The sequence below is a fragment of the Vigna unguiculata genome, chromosome 7 (assembly GCF_004118075.2).
Source record: "Vigna unguiculata cultivar IT97K-499-35 chromosome 7, ASM411807v1, whole genome shotgun sequence".
Lineage (NCBI taxonomy): Eukaryota > Viridiplantae > Streptophyta > Magnoliopsida > Fabales > Fabaceae > Vigna > Vigna unguiculata.
This window is the reverse complement of record NC_040285.1, coordinates 1,374,441-1,395,378: the sequence shown is the minus strand read 5'-3', so window position 1 is coordinate 1,395,378 and position 20,938 is coordinate 1,374,441. Positions and strand designations below refer to the sequence as shown.

The following is a 20,938-nucleotide window of genomic DNA, read 5'->3' as shown; positions in this document are numbered from 1 at the left end:
ATTTTCTCGCACTCTTTCTTACTTTAGTTTTGTTTCACAACTTTTTTTATGTAAAAAAAGACACGATTGTTTAAGAATTAAAAAAAAAAACATGAATAAAAGCATTTATTTCTTGACATATAAATTTTCATATTTTAAAATTTAGAACTAATAATTTTTAATTTTCCTAAATTTGCTCATAGTAACTCGTGGAAAATGCAAAAGGGCCCGGTTTTTTATGATAACAAAAAAAATTAGAGTAATTATTAAATTAAAAATGTTACCAAAATTTAGAATAAAATTATAAAAATTTCCATAAAAATAATTATCAAACTAAATAAATTTTACTGTAGGCAATTTCTTTTTTCATTATACACAATTATTTAAGTTTAGAAGAGAAAAATAATAAAAAAGTGTATATAAAAAAGTTAAAAAATAGTAAAATTTTATTTTAATTGAAAAAATAATTATAAATATAATAATTTTATTCATTAATGAATAGATATGTAGCTACGCTTAACATAGTTAAAGGTTAATTGTTTAGATTTGACATCCAATGATTTAGGAAAAAGATGAAGAATAGCATTATTTGTAATTCACCCAAACTCGCGAAAATGAAAATGAAAATGAAAATGAAAATGAAAATAAAAAACTAAGAATTCCCTTTCCCTCTCTCCTTAAGCACCACTCTCTCTCGTCTTCAGAGGTCGGCCACGAGCGCGGAACCCATAAAACCAAATCTGCGTTCCACCCAGGAGAGAGAGGCACTTTCATAAACCCTAGAATTTAAATTTTCATGTGTCTTTCTTCTTGATCTCAATTTTCTCATGGGTCGACCAGAGCCATGTGTACTCTTCTCCCAAACCTTCGTTCATCCACACCTCGATGAGTACGTCGACGAGGTAACGTCATCTTTCGCTTCTCTCTATCTCTCAACGCGATTCTTTCTTTCAATCGCATTGCCGAGTGGGAATTTAATGAACTCTTTTGGGTAAGCTTTGAGCGTGGTTGGTGTTGGCTACTCGCTACTCTTCCTCATCGTAGTTGTGTGGTATTAGCGACTGTGAAGTTTGGAATGTGTTTCAGTGGGTTTGGTGGGTTTCTTGTGGTTGGGTGTAGTAACTGAGAGTCCTTTCTTGCAGGTGATTTTCGCAGAGCCCATTGTTATCACCGCGTGTGAGTTTCTTGAACAGAGTGCGTCATCAGTTGCTCAAGCAGTGGCACTCATTGGGTATGTTATTTTTGTGTTGGGTTTTTGAAATTTGTTTGGAGTGATAGAAGGGTGGACTGAATAGTGGGGATACTTTCTTGCTTGGTGGTATTGAGAGTTGGATTGTTTTCTTGTTTCAAAGTGTGATGTAGTTTGTGGTTGTTCTTGCTTGCTTTAGATGACCACATTGTGTAATGTAATGTAGAAGAACACTTTATATCCTTCGGAATTGGTTGGAAGAGTTTGTAGTAATTTTATGCTGTTTAGTTGCGTGTCCAACCCATTTTTTTTTTTAATGTATGATACATTACTTTTAAAGCTATCTGTACTACTTTTCACATTAATTGTGAAAATTACGTGGGATTGGCTTCACAAGCGCCTACTTACTTGTGCTAATGAAAAAGGCTTGTACCTTATCAGATTTTTTTAATCTTTTTGTGATAGTGGTGATTGGTGAAAGGATTAAAATATATATATATTTTTTTTATTTCTGTAAGCTTCATGGTTAAGCTTATGGAATAAGCACGCACACGCGTGATAAGCTGAATGTAAGTGCTGAATTAAGTTGTTTATTGGGTACACTCTGGCTTGGTGTTGCTCATGTTTAATTTATCCTCAGGATTGTTTTGCTTCTGTTTTTGGTTGGAAGTTTATGTTTTATGGTGTCCAACTCATTTTTCGTGTGTATGATACATGAATTTTTAAATCTATTTGTACTAGCATTCACATTAAACGTGAAAATTTAGTGGGATGGGCTTCAGAGCACCTGGTTATTTGTTCCTATGGAAATGGCTCATGACCTCGGTGTAAGTTTTTTTTTTTTTTTAATCTTATTCCAATAGATCTGATGGTGTCATGGTAATTTGTGAACAAATCAATATAAGTTATTTTTCTTAGTTTATTTCTGTAAGCATCATGGTGAAGCGTATAGTATAAGCATGCATGTTAAGCTGAATAAAAGGGGTGAATTAAGTTGTTTGCTGGATGCACTCTGGCTTTGTTGGTGTTGCTCATGTTTATATCGTCCTTAGGATTATTTTGCATTTATGATCAGCTTATGATATCAGCATGTCTATGATAAGCTAAAAAGAAGTTGAGTTAAGTTGTTTACTTAGTGCACTCTGGCTTGGTGTTGCTCATGTTTCATTTGTCCTTAGGATTATTTTGCATTTATGATTGTGGTTAGAAGTTTATACTCTGTTTTGTTGTGTTGAACTCATTTATTGTGCAAATGATACATGAATTTTTGAAGCTATTTGCACTAGTTTTTCACATTAAATGTGAAAAATTACGTGAGATGGTCTTCCAAGCACCCACTTATTTATCCTTATTAAAGTGGCTTATGACCTTGTTATAAGTTCTTTTAATCTTATTGCAATAGGTTTCATGGTAATTGCTGAAAGTTATTAAAATAAGTTTTTTTTTTTTTAGATTATTTCTGTAAGCTTCATGGTAAGCTTGTGATATATGCACTTATAGATAAGCTTAAAGTAAGTGCTGAATTAAGTTTTTAACTTGATGCACTCTGCCATGTTGCTCATGTTTAATTGGGCCTTAGGGTTCATGTTTACTCGATGCACTTTGCATTTGTGGTTTTGGATGACTTTTGAAGTTTTTATAATAGTTTAGTTCATTGCTGGTGACATTTTCAGGGCGACTTCACCTCCATCATTTGCAATAGAGGTTTTTGTTCATTGTGAGGGAGAGACGAGGTTTAGAAGACTTTGTCAGCCCTTTCTCTATTCACAATCTTCATCAAATGTACTAGAAGTAGAGGTATTTATGAAATTTTAGATAATTTTCTAATCTGGCTATTATTAAGTGTCTGGTTTTTTTTACTCAAACTGTTTTTAATATTAATTTGCTTCTATATTCCGTTTGGATTTGTTCAAAGGTGTATTAATATTGTTGTATTTTCTGTTTGATCTACTAATTGTATGGTGTAGTTATTTAACTTTTGTTTTTTTAACAAATAGATGTAAAATATGTATTTCATGAGAAGTAATTTGTATGTCAAACTTAGTTTCTAAGTTCTTTTCTTTTTATCATAGAATAGTTAAGTAAATATTATTTTTTCACATGATTTGATCTAATATAATTTGTTTGGTGACTGATACTAGTGAAAAGGATATTATTGAAATTCCGAATAGGTATGATCTTGTTTGCTTATCATATATGTTTTTACAAGAGTAATGTATACTATTAATTTGCCAAAGATGTTTGGTGGATGCATTGTCCTCGTTATTTCACCTTATTTCCTAAGGTTGTGTTCTGGTTGTTTATTTTGAAGGAATACTGTCTTATTTTGCTAATGTCCCAAGGGAGATTAAGAAAATGATTATTTAAAAAAAGATTTCTATCAAAAGATTTGTACCGTTTTGGTGTTTACTCCTTTCTCTTTCTCAGGCTGTTGTTACAAGTCATTTAGTTGTAAGGGGCAGCTATCGCAGTCTGAGTTTGGTTATATATGGCAACACAGCAGAAGATCTGGGTCAGTTTAACATTGATATTGATGACAATGCATTGACTGATCTTGTTGATTCTACTGAGGGGAAGCTTGAAGACCTGCCGCCTGCATTACACTCTACTAATTTTACAATTCGTGATTCACGTTCTTCTCTGAACGTGTTGTCTATTCCAGTTCCTGCAACAAATATTTCTCTTGAAGTCAATATTTTTCTACAGTTGATGCTAAAAATTTTGGAGTTTTCAGATCTTGGGGATGCTGGACATAAAATTGTAAATACAGTAGTGTCTGCAATTTCTTCTTACATTTCCAGTGACATATGTGAATCAATCAGTGGGAGATATCAGATGTGGAAGGGGTCTGAGAATTTGGAAGAGCTGCACAGTGCTATTAATGAGGCAAGAAAAGAGCTTCTTGAGGTTTATAAGGTTCTTCATAAGAAATCTAGGAGTGAATCTTCTGAGTGTTCATCAGAGGGCAATTATCTTGAAATGGAAGCTGAAATGTTGGATTCCAAAATGTTAGTGGATATGTTTAACCGGTACTTTCATTTCCAAATACACTCTTCATGTATAGGGGATAACTGCCTTTCCCAGGTAATAAATTGTTTTTTTGTCAATTCTTCTACTAGCATCTTCCTATTAGTTGAGAAAGTTAGAATCAAATTGCATTTCTCCCTATATTGCTTATTTGCGTGTGTTTTCTGTTCATCTTCCCCCCCTCGCTAATGTATCTGCTTGCTTAATTGCAGAAGGAGCATGCCTTATTAGGATTGAGCATGTCTTATTTGCTATGTTCTGCTAGAGAGAGTTGTTTTCAGTTTGTTAGTGGTGGGGGAATGGAGCACCTGAGGATGTTCTTTTCCAAGGATGGGCAAAATTCTACTACTATCATGCTACTGCTTCTTGGTGTTATAGAGCGGGCTACTAGGTATTCTGTGGGATGTGAAGCCTTTTTAGGTTGGTGGCCTCGGGAAGATGAAAGTATTCCCTCTGGTATCAGTGAAGGTTACAGCCATTTGGTGAAGCTGATATTGTCAAAACCTCGTCACGATGTTGCTTCTCTTGCAACCTATTTGCTTCATCGCTTACGATTTTATGAAATTGCTTCTAGATATGAGGTATTTTTTTTCCAATGATTGTGCTTGATATAAATGTTTCTTTGCATTTCTAAACTCCATCTTTATCTTGTAATAATTTAATTTTTGCCAGTCAGCAGTTCTTTCTGTGCTGGAAAATGTCAGTACTGTTGGCAGGATTACAGATGTCACACTGAATATGCTCAGCTCAGCTGAAATTTTGCTCAGAAAGCTCCTGGTCAGTTTTAATTTGATCAATTATGGCTTAGCAGTATTATAAAGTAGTAATATGCAGAATTCTATTTTATATTTCCCCACTATGTTTTTTTTTTACTTGTTTTTTTCAATTTTAACTTTAAAAAAGTTTATTGTTAATGTTTGTTAACAAGTACTAATGCAGAAATTGATAAATTCGCGTGGTCCAATTGAAGATCCTTCTCCCATAGCTTGTGCAAGCAGATCACTGATTACTGGTCAAACAGATGGATTGTTGTCATATAAAACAACTTCCAGCTTGATAAGCTCTTCAAGTTGTTGCTTTTCAGATTGTGATATTGATTCACATTTATTGGGGCTTTTGAAGGTATACCGTTTTGTCAATGTTTTTTTTTTTTTTTTTCAGAAATGTTGCCTGCTGTTGTTTGAGATGCATCTTGTCTAACTTAAACATCATGTGTCTGCCTCAAGTAAAATCTGTAATTTTTTCTGTATCTGTAAATTAATAAAGGAGATGGTATTGGAATGTGAGAGCTGGAGACTATTTTCATTTTGCAGGAGAAGGGTTTTCTTTCATTATCAACCGCATTGTTGTCATCATCTTTTTTGCGCTCGGAGAGGGGCCATGCCTTGGGACTCTTCATGGATGTCACATCATCAGTTGAGGCTGTGATCCTGTCTTTCCTTTTTAGTCGTTCAGGTTGGTTACAAATAACACTCTCATCAGTTTCATCAATTATTATGCAGGTGAGATGTCAAGTAATTTGATTAACTCTCTACCGTTGTAGGCTTGATATTCCTTTTGCAGGATGCTGAACTTTCGAGTACATTAATCCTTGCTCTTAGGGGTGGTCACCGAGGCAATAAGGAAAATTGTATTCCTCTTCAATATGCTTCCATTTTGATTTCAAAGGGTTTCTTTTGTAGTCCACTGGAGATAGGGATGATAATTGAGATGCATTTAAAAATGGTTAGTTGTGCAACAAAAATATAATTTCACGCCCACTGTTTTGCTTTGTTACTGCTCTTTCTGCTGGTTTTTCCCTGGAGTTTTAACTTTGTTTTTGGTTTGTATCTAATTGAGATGATTTCTGTGATTGCCTAGGCCAATGTCACTGACAGTCTGCTTTCATCGAATCCACAGTCAGAAGAGTTCCTATGGATTGTCTGGGAACTCTCTATGCTTTTACGGTGCCAATTGCCTTATTTGAATTGAATCTTAAATATTCTTATACAGTTTAAGTTCTAAATTAAACTTGCGGATGATTTGTAGATCTGATTGTGGGCGCCAGGCATTATTAGCTTTGGGAAATTTTCCTGAGGTATGCACTGAAATATTAGCTTCAATAATACTGCATAAGGAGGCTTATGCTATATGATTGTATTTGTTTGTATTGTCTGTTGGCTTTTACTCACTTGGGTGGCTGGATTATTATTAAGTAATATGCTCATATATGTTAGCTGTGAATTTTCCCGGCAGAACTCTTCAATGTCTGAGGAGTTTGAGTGAACAACTTTATTAAGCACTAGGGTAGCTCTTATCACATTAGAGATTATCTCAAATTTGACCGTAAAACCAATTAAAGAAGTTAGAAATAATTTGTGTGCCAAGAAGCTTATTTAAATAAGCTAAAAGGTGCTTATAAGGGTAGAAACCCACATAATATCTATGGAAACTCTTACAAATGCCTCCTAGCGTATTGTGAAATTTCATTCTTTTGTCCATAATAAATTCAGTGCTAATCTGCAGTTACAGAAATTAGATGTAAATGCTACAAAGGTAGTTTGGGTTCCAGAATGGAGTTATTATTTGTGGTATTAGACATTTTAGTACGTAATAAATTGCTTATTTGTCGCTCTTTTATAGTATGATTATTTTCTTTTCTGTAGGCTGTTTCCATCTTAATTGAAGCACTGTGTTCATTCAAGGAATCTGAATCTCTTGGGAAAAACAGTGGTACTCAAGTCACTCTATCTCTTTCTTATACACAGACATGGTATTGACATGATTTCTTCTTTAGTGGTCTAAACTGCTAGTTCTAACTCTACTGTATTCAGGATCTTCAGCGGTAAATCTTACAATATTTCACTCAGTTGCTGAGATCATTGAAGCCATTGTTACAGATTCCACATCTTCTTCTTTGGGTTCATGGATTGGACATGCCATGGAACTACATAGGGCTTTGCATTTCTCTTCTCCAGGGTCCAATAGAAAAGATGCTCCCTCGCGGTTGTTGGAATGGATTGATGCTGGCGTAGTATACCACAAACATGGGGGAATTGGTCTCCTGCGTTATGCTGCTGTATTGGCTTCAGGAGGGGATGCCCAATTAACTTCGACTAGCATCTTAGTTTCAGATCTGACCGATGTGGAAAATGTTGTTGGAGACCCTTCTAGTGGCTCTGATATTAATGTTATGGAGAATCTTGGAAAATTTATATCTGAAAAGTCCTTTGATGGTGTCACTCTTCGTGATTCTTCTTTGGCACAGTTGACAACAGCAATAAGGATTTTGTCTTTTATTTCTGAGAACCCAGTATGTAATAATCTATTTAGAATAATTCCATTTAAAATTATGTCCTTTCTTATGACACTTTTAACCAATGCAGATTGTTGCTGCGACACTCTATGATGAAGGTGCTGTAATAGTTATTTATGCCATTTTGGTGAACTGCAGATTCATGCTTGAGAGGTCCACGAACAATTATGGTAAGTTCATTACAAATTTAGAATAGGTTGCCTTCTCTTCATAATATTTGATATGCATTATGTATCAGATTAGTTAGTTAATGCTACAAACACTTTTCAAGAAAATTGCTGTTTGACAGACATGTTATATTGTCTTAAATTTTTTCATAATCATACATTTAATTGTTAATTCTGGTATCTGGTTAGGGTAGGCTACTAAATTTATGCAATTAGATTAGTTACTTCTCTATAGGTTTGCAAAATGTAATGTTCCATATCTTTGAACAGATTATCTTGTAGACGAGGGTACAGAATGCAATACTACTTCAGATTTACTCCTAGAACGTAATCGTGAGCTGAACATAGTTGATCTCTTGGTTCCATCACTGGTGCTACTTATTACATTACTGCAGAAATTACAGGTCTGTCCTTAATAGAATATTGGTGTTTTTATGTGATGGTTTGATTATATTGGAATTTCGGAACAATCTACATCTGAAATGTGAGCACATATCCTACTAACAAAAAAAATAGTTTATAAAGAGTTTGAACAGTTTATAGAGTTGGAATTGATTATTACATTTTGATTGGTAATTACATCTCAAACCTTAAAAATTTGTACATTTGTAGTTTTGTTTGGGTTTACATTATGTCTGAGCTAAAAAAGTCACCCTTGCATCTGACGGCCACTAACTGAGGCCCACTTGATGAAGCATGATATGATGTCTATCATTGAGCAAAGGATCTTTGGCCTTTCCTATTATGGAGATGTGCCACGCTATTATGTGTTCTAGATAACTATGGAAACCAGTTAATAAAGGAGTCTTTATTACTTCAGTTGGTTTGCTTTTAATTTTTCCTTTAATTGAAGTTTCTGTGAAATTTAATTTGAAGTCTCTATTAGAAAAATATTGAGCATAACATAACTTTAAAAGCTAGCTGTTGAAGATCCCACATCAACTACAAATAAGACCGGATTATAATACATAAGTGGGGTGCAATAGTCACCTTACAAGCCAATTTAGTGAAGATGAGTTAGATTTAAACTTACTTTCTAATGTCAAAACTGTGTTGTTCATTATGTGTGTTAGGATTTTTTTTGTGTCTTATCCATGCCATAATTTTATTCTTTATTATAGGTGTATCTTGCTTTTAATACTAGAATTATGTATTTAAAAACAATCCCATAGTTACATGGATTTGTTTCCTTAAAATTATCTCTCTATATTTCCTAAAGTAACCAGCAGGCACACGTATTTACTGGTCCAATGGCTTAATTATTGAAATATAGAAGAGATATATTGTTCTCTCAAAATTTGAAATGGTATCAAAGCCTATCAGTCTAGTTCTTTGGGGCCATTATACCACCGTTATCGGGCTCTTGTTAGACCATTCATAGTTATCTAATCTCACACTTGTGATGTTCATTCCTCGACACGTGTGGGTGTGTTAGAAACCTCAAATCGACTAGGAATAAAGCTGAATTATACTATATATAAGAGGGATGTAATTCTCATCTTACAAACCTGTTGGTGAGGTTGAGATAAGACTAGCTTTTGTGGAACATTAACTCTTCTCTCATGCCTTGGACTGGACATATATGTGTGGTTCAATGTTCATATTGGGTATAGACTTCAATACCATATTAAAATGTGACAAGCCTAACTCAATTTTAAACATATGTGATTGGGTTTCTTTGGTTGCCATGAAACCCATTTTAAAGGCTTAATTAAGTTTTGGGTTTCTTTGGTTGCCATGAAAACCCCTTTTAAAGGCTTAAGTTTCAAGTCCATGATAGATTTGAAAATTTTCAATTGAGTTCTTATTAAATTTGTATGGTCTATTAGGTACTCAAATGAATTATATTTTTCAATTGAGTCCCCACTACTTAATTTTTATTGTTAACCGGATGTTGTGACCATTAACTGAGTGACATGGGTGGCGGTTATCTTGTTCCGTCACCTTGCTTAGTTGTCATCACATGTTATTTTATAATATTATAATTTTGTTATTTTATAATTTTATAATTCTCCACCAACTCTTTCCTCTTTTCTGGCTGCAAATAAAATCCTCCTTAGTTCTTTATAAAAAAAAATCTGTGTTTTCTTCTACCTTGTCATGCTTCACATTAGCATTCACCTTAGCATTCAGAATAAACACTTTCACTTCATTGGTATGACTATAAGAAAAATTAGCTCATTACAGTTCTCAAAAAGTGAAAGTGTTTGGCAAGTTTACCTCATGGGACCATTATCTCCCCTATACGATGTTGTTTCTGTGATCCAAAACTTTCTATCAGATGTCCTACACGACCTTTATGCACAACTCCAACACCACCACCCTTGTTCCGCAGTCTCCTAACTCAAGGTGATGTATAAGATAAAACTCACATGACCCACTTGACAGAAAAGTTAAACAGTAGAAACCCAATTGAAAATCTAATTTTGTTGAAAACCCAATAGGCCATAAAAATTTAATAGGGACTTAATTAAAAGTTCCCCAATTTATCAAGAATTTAAAACTTAACTAAGCCTTTTTTAAATGATGTAATATATACTGAGTATGGGTGATTTGTTACTCATGTGGGATTTGTTGCAAATGCTATGAGGCACATAAAACGTGATAGCAATATTTTTGTGTGCTTGTTCAAATGTATGTTAGGCTATATTGCTTCAAAAACCAAACAGGTGCTTAGTTGGGATAGTTAGTTTGAAATTGGTAATTAGAGGCTACTTTAGAGTTCTTGGAGAGAGGCTTTGAATCTTGGATAAGTAATGGAGAGGTGATTGGCAGGAAACAGGGAGGGATGAAGTTTCAACTTAAAGATTGACTAACGAGGATAAAGAAACTGGAAGATCTACCTTAAGGGTCAACTTCAACATGTAAAGAGCAGAAGAACCTGGTGAATCTTTTGGGTGGAAACAACATTAAAGGTGCTAGAAATGTTGGAAATGGTGAAAGGAGGAGCAAGAACTGGATGGGTTGAAGTATGATTCAGGAATTGGGAGATTACCCTATTCCTTAGAGATGATGCTTATGGTTGGATGAATGGGTCAATTAGGTTCAATTATATTTTGAACTCAAAAGAGTGACTGATTGGGGAAGGGTGTGGCATGGAGGCTATTGATTTGCTAGAAGTTTAGTGCTACTATGGTTTCTTTATGAGATCCCACATTAACTAGTGTACATCCTTGGACTGGTTTTGTCAATGCCATTCCAATGGTGGGAGGATTACTTACAAAACCTATCCTGGACTGATTTTTTTGATGCTGTGATTGGAGGTTCCAGTCCTAGGCGATGCAAAACCTGTATGAAATGGTACTGGGTTAAAGCAAATATGCATGAGGTCTTGAATGGGTTGAAGGAAGATGTGATGGCAGAATTAACTCACGCCCAGATGACTCTTTGCCGAAGATAGTGGATTATGTCCAAGGAACTAGATGGAGATTTAGATACATTCTTTTACTCCTTCTGTCTAAGATTTCTTTTTACCCATTGTTGCTGTCTAGCCTATAGATTTTAACTTCAGATTGTGGTAATTAGTTAATCTTTTTGAATCGTTATCAATACTCAAGAAATATATTGTTCCTTAAAGAATCAGTGTTTTTGAAAAATAGCCACGGTTTTGGTGGCCAACTTTCTGTTGGCTGCAACAACATGGTGGTGACAAATCAGGTTTTTCATGGCGGCTCATAGTGGCCCCTTGCATCCAAAGTGCAATTGGGTGTGGCAATGGGGGAAATCTTGAACAACGAGGCCATCATCTGCATAAATAAAGAAGAAGCCTTGGGTCAATGGGATCTGACCCAAGGCGCTTGGAGCCTTAATTTTTTTCTCTTATATTTCTATGTTCGGAGTAATGCATGTTGGGTCAGCCCAATAGCCTTTCTTTTTAAAGCAGAGGGTTTGGGGTAAACAACCCCACCCAAACCCAAACATCTACATCAGAAAATAAACTTAACACAGCCCACCCCATCCTTAAGCACCCCACCTGCAGCTCCTATGGTTCACACACTCCATGCCTATGCATCCTGCTCTGTTTCCAGTGCAGCTGTCCCAATACAACACTGGTGCTGTCACATCACTGCCTTCCTGCTGTCGTCCTCCTGCTGCTGCAGCACCTCTAGTTCCACTGCAAGTGCTCTTTTATTTTCATTTTTCTTTATATTTCCTCTTTGTTCAGTGCCTCCGACCCTCCCTAAATTCTTTTTTTCTTCTCAATAATTATTCTCTGAATATCTGAAACGTTTGGTCACCTATTTTACAGCAACTTGAACGGCATCTGAACATGTTAGTTCAAGAACATCCATTATATAATTAGAAATTTCGGACATTATCTTATATTTAGTTGTTATTTTAGGTCTATAACATGAATTTGGTGGTGTTTTAATTTGGTTTTATTGTTATTTGAGTTTGTGGTTATGTTATTATTACTTATTTGGTTTTCTTTTGATAATTTTAGTATTACAATTTATTTCTGAAGTTGTAAATTAACTATATGCATGTGTTGATTTTCTTTTTTGTCTGCAATGGTTCTGCATTACCAGTAATTACTTTCAATATTTTTCATAAATGATTTTTTTTTGGGTCACCAATATTTTCTGTTATCTATATCGATAGCACTGATGAATTTACATTTTAACATCTTATGGTTTTTAACTAATGAGCACGTATGATGCTATTTGAGGAGTATCCATAGGACTTAAGTGTTATATTATTTGTGTTATCTTTAGCTTAGGTTTCTTTTCTGGCTATTTGTGTTATATTTACCCTTCTTTTATCTTCAATTTCTTTTTGGTAAAAGACTGAAATTCTTCTATTAGAGGTACAGTACCTTCTGCAACACAAGGTAAAAAACTAAGATTGTTTTGATTGCATTTTAGGAAGCAAAGGAGCAACACAGAAATACAAAATTAATGAATGCTCTTTTACGATTGCACAGGGAAATAAGGTATCTCTTAGTTCCTTTTGCTTTGCATCTTGTTAGAGAATCTTACTTCTTTACACTGATCAAATCCTGGTAATTGTAGCCCCAAGCTAGCTGCATGTGCAGCAGATTTAGTATCTCCATATCCTGATTATGCTGTTGGTTATGGAGCTGTCTGTCATCTTATTGCATCAGCACTTGCTTTCTGGCCAGTGCATGGATGGAGTCCAGGTCTTTTTAACACCCTTCTTGCCAGTGTTCAGAGTTCTTCACTGTTGACTCTAGGTCCAAAAGAAACTTGCAGTTTACTCTATCTTTTGGTATGTCCATTCCATTTGAAGTTTTACTATGCAAGGTTGTGTTGTTGATGGTTTTCATCAAAACTATACATTGCTTGGTGCTTTTCCATTCTTAAATTTATGTTTTTATTTTTAGGCTGTGTACAATAAGATTACTGGACTGTTTGTATGATTAACTCCTCTGGTCTTGTTTTCTATTTCAAGAGTGATTTATTTCCTGAAGAAGATATATGGCTTTGGACTAGTGGAATGCCGTTGTTAACTGCACGAAGAATGTTGGGTATTGGAACCATATTAGGGCCTCAGAAGGAGAGACATGTCAACTGGTATTTGGAATCTGGACACCTTGAGAAACTGGTTGGTCAGCTGGGGCCACATCTTGACAAAATTGCTGAGATTATAGAACATTATGCAATTTCTGTATGTAGTTTATTCCTAAATATGAACTTCCAAATTTCTAATACAGAGTAGGCATCATTGGTGGAGCTTGCGTGAATGATTTTTTGTTGCTCTCATTTTTTGGCAGGCATTAGGGGTCATTCAAGATCTTCTGCGGGTTTTCGTTATTCGAATCTCCTGCCAAAATCCTAAGTATGCATCCATGCTTATAAAACCAGTGTTGTCCTCAATTATTCATCATGTTTCGGAATCATCATCTCCATCAGATACAGATGCATACAAGGTAAGATTCCTTTCTGCCCCTAAAATTTGTATCTTGTATTTCTTTCTTTTTACTTTGACATTTTGAGGAATTTTGTTTCTTTATTTTTAGATTTTGAGGCTTCTTGATTTTCTTGTAAGCCTGTTGGAGCATCCACTTGGAAAGGTGATTTATCTGCTTTTCCATTTGTTCTTGTCTCTTACTTTTGATATGATTATAATTACCGATGCAGTTTTAAAGCTGGTACACTTTCTCTCTGTCAGGCCCTATTGTTGAGGGAGGGCACTCTTCAGATCCTAACTAAACTACTGGATAGATGTTTTGTTATTATTGATGATGGAAAGCAGACTCCGGATAGAAGTTCTGCAAGATGCAGCTTTAATATTTATAATTGGTGTCTCCCAATATTCAAGTTTATCATGCTCCTTTTTCATTCTGAAACTTCTGAACATTACCCTCAAAGACATGACTTGTGAGCAGTTTACATTCCTGTAAATATTATGTTTTATTCAAGTTTTACAACTCAGTGATGATTTTTTTGGTGTTCTGGCAGTAAAAATTTTGAAAAAATGAGTGATGAAGATTGTGCCCTAATTTTACGATATATTTTGAAGGGTTGTCAGGTGACTCTCAATACTTTCTGTATGTACTTGTAGATCTAATTAGATTTTTTGTTGATAATGATTTGTCTTTACTTGTCCTTGGGAAAAGGGGTGCCAAAATTCAGTTGTCTTACTAGTCACTGTATAGTTGTAAACTAAGAATTCTGTTGTTTCAAGGTCCTGCCTGTTGGAAAAGAGTTACTGGCTTGTCTTACAGCTTTCAAAGAATTAGCATCTTGTGGTGAAGGCCAAATGGCATTTGGAACTACTCATTTGGGTATCCACTCTCTTTCTTATGAACTCGATCCTCAGAAAGGTGATAGGAATATGAATTATAGTGTCTCCAGTGTAGCTGAATGGAGAAAATGCCCCCCTTTACTCAGCTGTTGGATGAAGTTGTTGAAATCTATGGATGATACAAAGGAGGGTTTGTCAACTTATGCAATTGAGGCTGTCTATGCGTTATCTGTTGGGTCCATACAGTTTTGCATGAATGGTAATAGGTAAGTTTTCGTATTTTATATCTGGATTACTGCTGCTGAATAACCTGCACATGTGCTTATGATAACATGTTTTCAAAAAAAAAATCATTTAGTCATAGTCGTGTACTCAGATCTCCATGTAATTGCTTTGCTTTTAGATTTAAGACAATTTTTGTGGTGAGGATTCACGGAAGAAATCGTTGCTTATGCAATAAATAATTTTTTATTAAAACTGACGGGAGAATATTATATATACAAAAACAAAATAATTAATTGTATATTATATTATATTATGTTATGTTATGTTATATTTTAATTTCACACACACACACACACGATTAGTGTTACTATTATTAATTATGCTGTGATAAAGTTATATCTATATTTTATATTATTATACAATAACTAATAATTACTGTAGTCAATAAAAATATGGAATTATTAAAAATATTAATAAAATATCTTTTTACTGCCCATATATTTTATAATAATAATAATTATTATTATTGTTATTTATTATTATTATTATTATTATTATGAATTACATAAAGTAATATTAATATTATCATATTTTATTTACAACCAGTTTATTATTATCATTGTTCTTTAGCATAAATTTTGTGTGCATGCCTCTATATCTATGTTTGGTTTTTGTTATTCATGTAAACTGGAAAAGCTCATATTATGAAACAATTCCTTTATCAAAGTATGTATGTATATATAAATGTTTTTTTTTTAACTTAATATGTAATTAAATGTTCTGTAATACTTATTAACTTTTTATTTTACTATCTAGATAAAATATTCTAAAATATATCCAAGGAAGAAAAATATAAGACATAAACAATAACTTGAAATTTAAAGTTTAAAACCTTAAAATAGAATGACACGTTTCACATGTTAAGCTATTTTTGACATGACTTTGAATCACGGGATTGTCCAACATGACTCTTGGTTAAATTATAATGGTCAATTTTTGACCAATCATCACTTCCGTATCTATTAGGCACCGTCTCACATACTTTTCAGCTTTTTGATTGGATTGGGCCCACTTCTCACCAAAGTCTGGCCAGGCCCTTGGGTTCACCAGCCGTGCTTGCTTTTTTTTTTTCAGTTTCATGCCTTGCATGCCTCAATTTTCTGCTCTCGTTCTTTTCTCGCTTTTAGTAGTTATCTTTTTACTGTTTGTCTTATTTTATTTTTGTGTATAGTAAACTATTTAGTCCATTTCAAAACTCAGTGAAGTGGTCATTTAATGTTTTCAGGGATTGGTACTATGTACAATTATTTGGGATTGATAACTATGTATAATCCTAAAGGATAGTGAAAGATATTACTTTAATATTTGGTCAGAGTCATGCTTTTGAAATATACGAATTACTATATACTTACTGCATTAGTTCTCAACGTAACTAATTTAGACTATTCAATTGTTGGTTGTATCAATATTGTTTCAATTTTAGTGAAAAAAATCTTTTTGTAGGTTATTTTCATACGTTCTTAAGGAGAAACAACAATTTGAAATTTCGACTTTATATTATCTATATACGTGAAGAAGTGCAACAAACAGATTATATTACATCAAGTAGATATCTGAAATCTTGATTTTATACGTTGATATCCTAAGTTTCTTAGAGCATTGAAAAGGAGGGTTTGATTGATGTATATGGAAATTTCTGCGTACTTTGTCTTGCTGTTATTATTTTTGATCCTATGGCAGGATAACTTACAGTTTCTTTTGTTGGTTAGTTTGAATTCCGACAGAGTGGTTGCGTTGAAGTACCTCTTTGGGATTTTGGATGATACGACAACATCAGTCGGCTTTCCTGAGGAAAATATAAATTACATACTACAATTAAGTGCTCTGTTAAGTTCCAAAGCTGCTATGGATGACTGTTTGGTTACCGCTTACTCACAAATCCCATTGCATCAGGTTTATAGCCATTTGAATATAGCCTCTTTCTTTAGTATTTTTTACCCGTATTACTCTGTAACTTCTGCTGCTCATTTTTTATGTAAGGTTTCCGAGTCTGTTAAGTCATTGTCATTAATATTGGAAAGTCCTGCTGGTTCCATGAAGTTTGAGGATGCTGTTTTACCTCAATATGAAGTTCTAGGTTTTTCAAATACGCATCAGTTGCTTGAAAACAGTGTTGAAAAGATTGATGATCATCTTTATGCTGGAGGGCTTGGGGACAAATTCCTCTGGGAATGTCCAGAAATATTACCGGATAGATTGACGCAGACAAATCTTGCTGCCAAGAGGAAGCTTCCATCAATGGATGGTCCGGTTAGGCGAGCTAGAGGAGAAAATTTTCAGGGTGATATCTCCTCACAAAATGCTTTTTCACGGGGTGCAGCACAGTCTACTGTTTCTTCTGGTACTACACGAAGGGATGCTTTCCGACATCGCAAACCAAATACCAGCAGACCACCATCTATGCATGTGGATGATTATGTTGCAAGAGAGAGAATTGTTGAAGGGGTTACTAATGTAATATCAGTTCCACGAGCAGGATCTACTGGTGGGAGACCTCCATCCATTCATGTTGATGAATTTATGGCAAGACAGAGGGAGCGGCAGAACCCTTCAGCAACTGTTGTGGGAGAGGCTGTGGGACACCTTAAAAATGCTTCTCCTGTGAAACCTTCAGATATGGAGAAGTTAAACAAATCTAAGCAATTGAAAACGGATCTTGATGATGATCTTCAAGGAATTGATATAGTTTTTGATGGAGAGGAGTCTGACCCTGATGACAAGTTGCTATTCCCTCAGCTGGATGATAACTTACAGCAGCCAGCTCCAGTTATTGTTGAGCAAAGTTCTCCTCATTCAATTGTTGAAGAGACAGGAAGTGATGTTGTAGATAGTGGTCAATTTTCACAGGTGGGTACTCCATTGCGATCTAACATCGATGAAAATGCCCAAAGTGAATTTTCTTCGAAGATATCTGGTTCACGTCCTGATATGTCATTAACTCGTGAATCAAGTGTCTCTTCAGACAGGAAGTATGTTGAGCAGGCTGATGACTTGAAAAATGTTCAAGTTAAGCCTTCTGGTAGATATGATTCTACAGCATCAAATACTTCATTTCCTATGTCTCTTTATAATAATCCATCTTCGTCTATGCAATTACCAGCTGATTCAAGGATGGTTTCCCAAAATTACTTATTAAAGAACAGTCCTCAACATGGTGGTATTGCTTCTGGTTCTCAAGGACTGTACGACCAAAGGTTCTTGCCCAACCAACCTCCCTTACCACCCATGCCACCTCCACCGACAGTCTCACCAATAATATCTCATGCTACCGATTCTGTTCCTAGTCAGTCAACTTCATTTGTTAATTCTCAAGCAGGCACACAGCGCCCAGTGGCATTCCAAGTGAGAAACTTTCCCTCCATGTTCTTGTTAGTTATTTCCTCCTTTTTTGGTTACTGCTACATTCGTATGAATCTTTTTCTCTTGCCTTCCTTTTTCATCTGGATAAGTGCTTAGGACATTTATAATTTTTCAATGCAGGTTCAATTGGACTATCCATCTCCCTTCAACAATGGTTCAACAGCATTAGCATCTTCTATTCCCATGCCAGATTCAAAATACTCCAGGACATCTGTGTCTTCTCCTGGGGGACCTAATAGAGTTGCTCCTCCCCTTCCTCCGACCCCACCTCCTTTCGTATCTAGTCAGTATAATTTATCATCTATTAAAACTTCTGGCTCCCAACCTTCTATGTATAATCAGACAAGTATGGGGACCACCGAACTTTCCCAGGCCTCCATTGCATCTTCAGGAGCCAGATTGTCATCATACCCTAATCCCCCGATGGGGTTTAGTAGGCCAGCTTCCATGCCATTGACTATGTTTGGAAATGTGCCCAATCAGCAACAGACTGAGAACCAGCCAAATATCTTACAAAATGTCTCTGTTCCTCCATCTTCCTATCAGTCAATGCACACAGTTACTCAGTTGCAGCCCTTGCAGCCACCCCAGCTTACACGTCCACCACAACCACCTCAGCTCAGGCCACCTGTTCAAGCTTTACAGCAGTTGGAGCAAGGGATGGCTGTGCAAAGCAATGTTCAAGTGCATCAAATAAATATGCTGCAGCAGTCTCAGGTTCCTTCAATGCAGACATACTACCAAACCCAGCAGCAACAGTTTTCACACGACCAGCTGCAGCCACAGCCACATGTTGAATACACTCAACAGCCTGGGGATGGTCAATCACAGCAGCAAGCAGATGCAGGAATGTCATTACACGAGTATTTTAAGTCTCCGGAGGCAATCCAGGTATCTTTCAATTGTAATGGCATTAATAGGAGGCTACATGACATGCTTAATTTCTGTTTTAACCAAACGTACGTACAATTTGATTTTGCACTGTTTTAAATCTTATCATTTTACTCCTCTGACATGGCAGTCTTTATTGAGAGATCGGGACAAACTTTGCCAACTTTTGGAGCAGCATCCAAAATTAATGCAGATGCTTCAGGTTGTTTTTTTAGGAACTATTTATTTCACAGGTCTTGTGGTTGTTTACTAACAGAGTGTGGGGTCACACTAATGGTTTTCTTTTATCCCTATTGATTATCTTAGAAAATCAGTTTAAACCCAACCATACAAATTTGGTTATTAAAGCGGGGACTGTTCTCACTCGTACTTTATTGTTTATACTATCTCTGGCAGTGTGGGACTCGGGGTTTATCTTACACCTCGTCATTCTAACATTATTGATTTTGAAATGAATGTGTATAACATGATGAGTGACCCTTTTAACGGATCTGGGATGGAATTTGATATCATCTTATAAAATGGGTTTAGTTTAACTTAGTTTTACAAAATTGGGTTTTAAGGTGAGGACTACTCCCCCATAATTTTTGACACTATCTCTAGTTTATTTTCCACACGGGGTTATTCTTGGTGTAGTTGTGCATATTTGGTGGGTTAAGGTCTGATAGTTATGTAATGCTATTTCACTTCCTAGCATTCTTCGTATTTAATAATAAAATAATTTGGCATAACTTAGATCTTTATAAATTCCTTTCACAAAAAAGGCAATGGTTTCTTTATTATGTTATTTGTTTATTTCATGTTCTGAAGCTGTGGTTTAAAATGGTTTCTTGGTTTCATGCAGGACAAATTGGGCCAACTATAGCCTCATTGATGACCAAGTAAAACTGTAGAATCATGACTTACCAAATGTGTCTGTAAATGTACATTCGTTATCTATATGACGAGTTGCGCTGAAGCATATGCCTCAGGCACTGAAATTTTGTTAATATGTACTTGTATGGATTTGTTTTTAATTCATTTAAATGAGCACATTATCAATTCCCAATATAATGGTTGGAATGTGGCTCATGGTGAGCTAAGGAGATGCTTACATACACTGATGTATTATCATGCCATGTTGTATGTAATGTACAGGTCTTCTCTTCGGTGCCAAGTTCACATTCAGTAAATAAGATGATCACTAACATGTACTATTAATTCTTAAGCTTCAAAATCTAGGTTAATACTTGCATTGATTTCCCATAGGAATCAACAAATATTATACTGTAATTTGAGTTTTTTGATATAAATTTTGCTTCAGTTGTTGATAAACTGATACTAGTTGCTTTTTAAAACTCTAACAACCTTATTCATCATAAATACTTAGTCTGGTGTACTTTTTCTATCTTGAACATCATAAGCATAATCATAATCATTATATGTATAACCAGTAAAATGTTTTCTTCCATATTTTTCTAATGGAACCATCTTAATTCACAAGTACCTTTTATTGGATAATCATCAATTTTTTTTAATAATATTTAGATTACGTTTTAGATTAAGAGTTATTTTTATTTAGCAAAGTGATAGGGTATTTTATACGGTGAATTAAACTTAAGTTAGTTGTTATTTTAATTAGTTGAAGTATCTAAGATTTAGTTTGATAATATATATATATATATTAGATAAGATTAGATTAAATTAAGATTTAATTTAGTTTAGTTTATTAATATTTGGTTTGTAAGTGATTTTATAATAGTCTTTTCTCCATTAATAAAAAACATCACATTAAATTATGTTGCATATTCTTTTAATGTGTGTGAATTTTTTCTAACACCATTGAGATAGTGTAAGATTCGCTTTAGTGTCTCTAAATGAATTTCCTTATTTTTCATGAATCAAGTCACTTTATTACTCCACTAGACATAACTTGATATTTGCTTATGTTGAAGTTGCATACATTGAATTCCAAACTATTTTGTAAAGTTTTGTCAACTCCCTTTCCATCTTCATTTTTGTCTAATTTTCTTCTGAGAAACCATCAAATTGTGAAGA

The 20,938-nt window shown here is 34.8% G+C and overlaps 1 protein-coding gene across 2 annotated transcripts; it reads left to right on the top strand.

Annotated features, from left to right (window-relative positions):
* The first annotated feature begins 649 nt into the window (after window positions 1-649).
* LOC114191975 (protein virilizer homolog) lies at window positions 650-20,101 on the top strand. 2 transcript variants are annotated; one of them, XM_028081456.1, is made up of 28 exons: window positions 650-881; window positions 1,122-1,210; window positions 2,842-2,965; window positions 3,596-4,252; window positions 4,408-4,776; window positions 4,868-4,972; window positions 5,135-5,317; window positions 5,509-5,650; window positions 5,739-5,920; window positions 6,056-6,141; window positions 6,224-6,272; window positions 6,841-6,907; window positions 7,009-7,487; window positions 7,561-7,660; window positions 7,928-8,061; window positions 12,523-12,590; window positions 12,670-12,886; window positions 13,070-13,285; window positions 13,392-13,547; window positions 13,638-13,691; window positions 13,790-13,998; window positions 14,080-14,149; window positions 14,306-14,631; window positions 16,360-16,543; window positions 16,631-17,992; window positions 18,131-18,901; window positions 19,032-19,103; window positions 19,746-20,101. In XM_028081456.1, exons 1-28 carry the CDS (start codon window positions 807-809, stop codon window positions 19,764-19,766), a joined length of 6,567 nt encoding a protein of 2,188 aa, XP_027937257.1. In that variant the 5' UTR covers window positions 650-806; the 3' UTR covers window positions 19,767-20,101. The 2 variants fall into 2 exon arrangements, with proteins under 2 accessions (XP_027937257.1, XP_027937258.1); XM_028081457.1 differs by lacking the exons at window positions 650-881; window positions 1,122-1,210; window positions 2,842-2,965; window positions 3,596-4,252 and having other exon boundaries at window positions 4,576-4,776; window positions 4,875-4,972.
* Window positions 20,102-20,938: the final 837 nt, after the last annotated feature.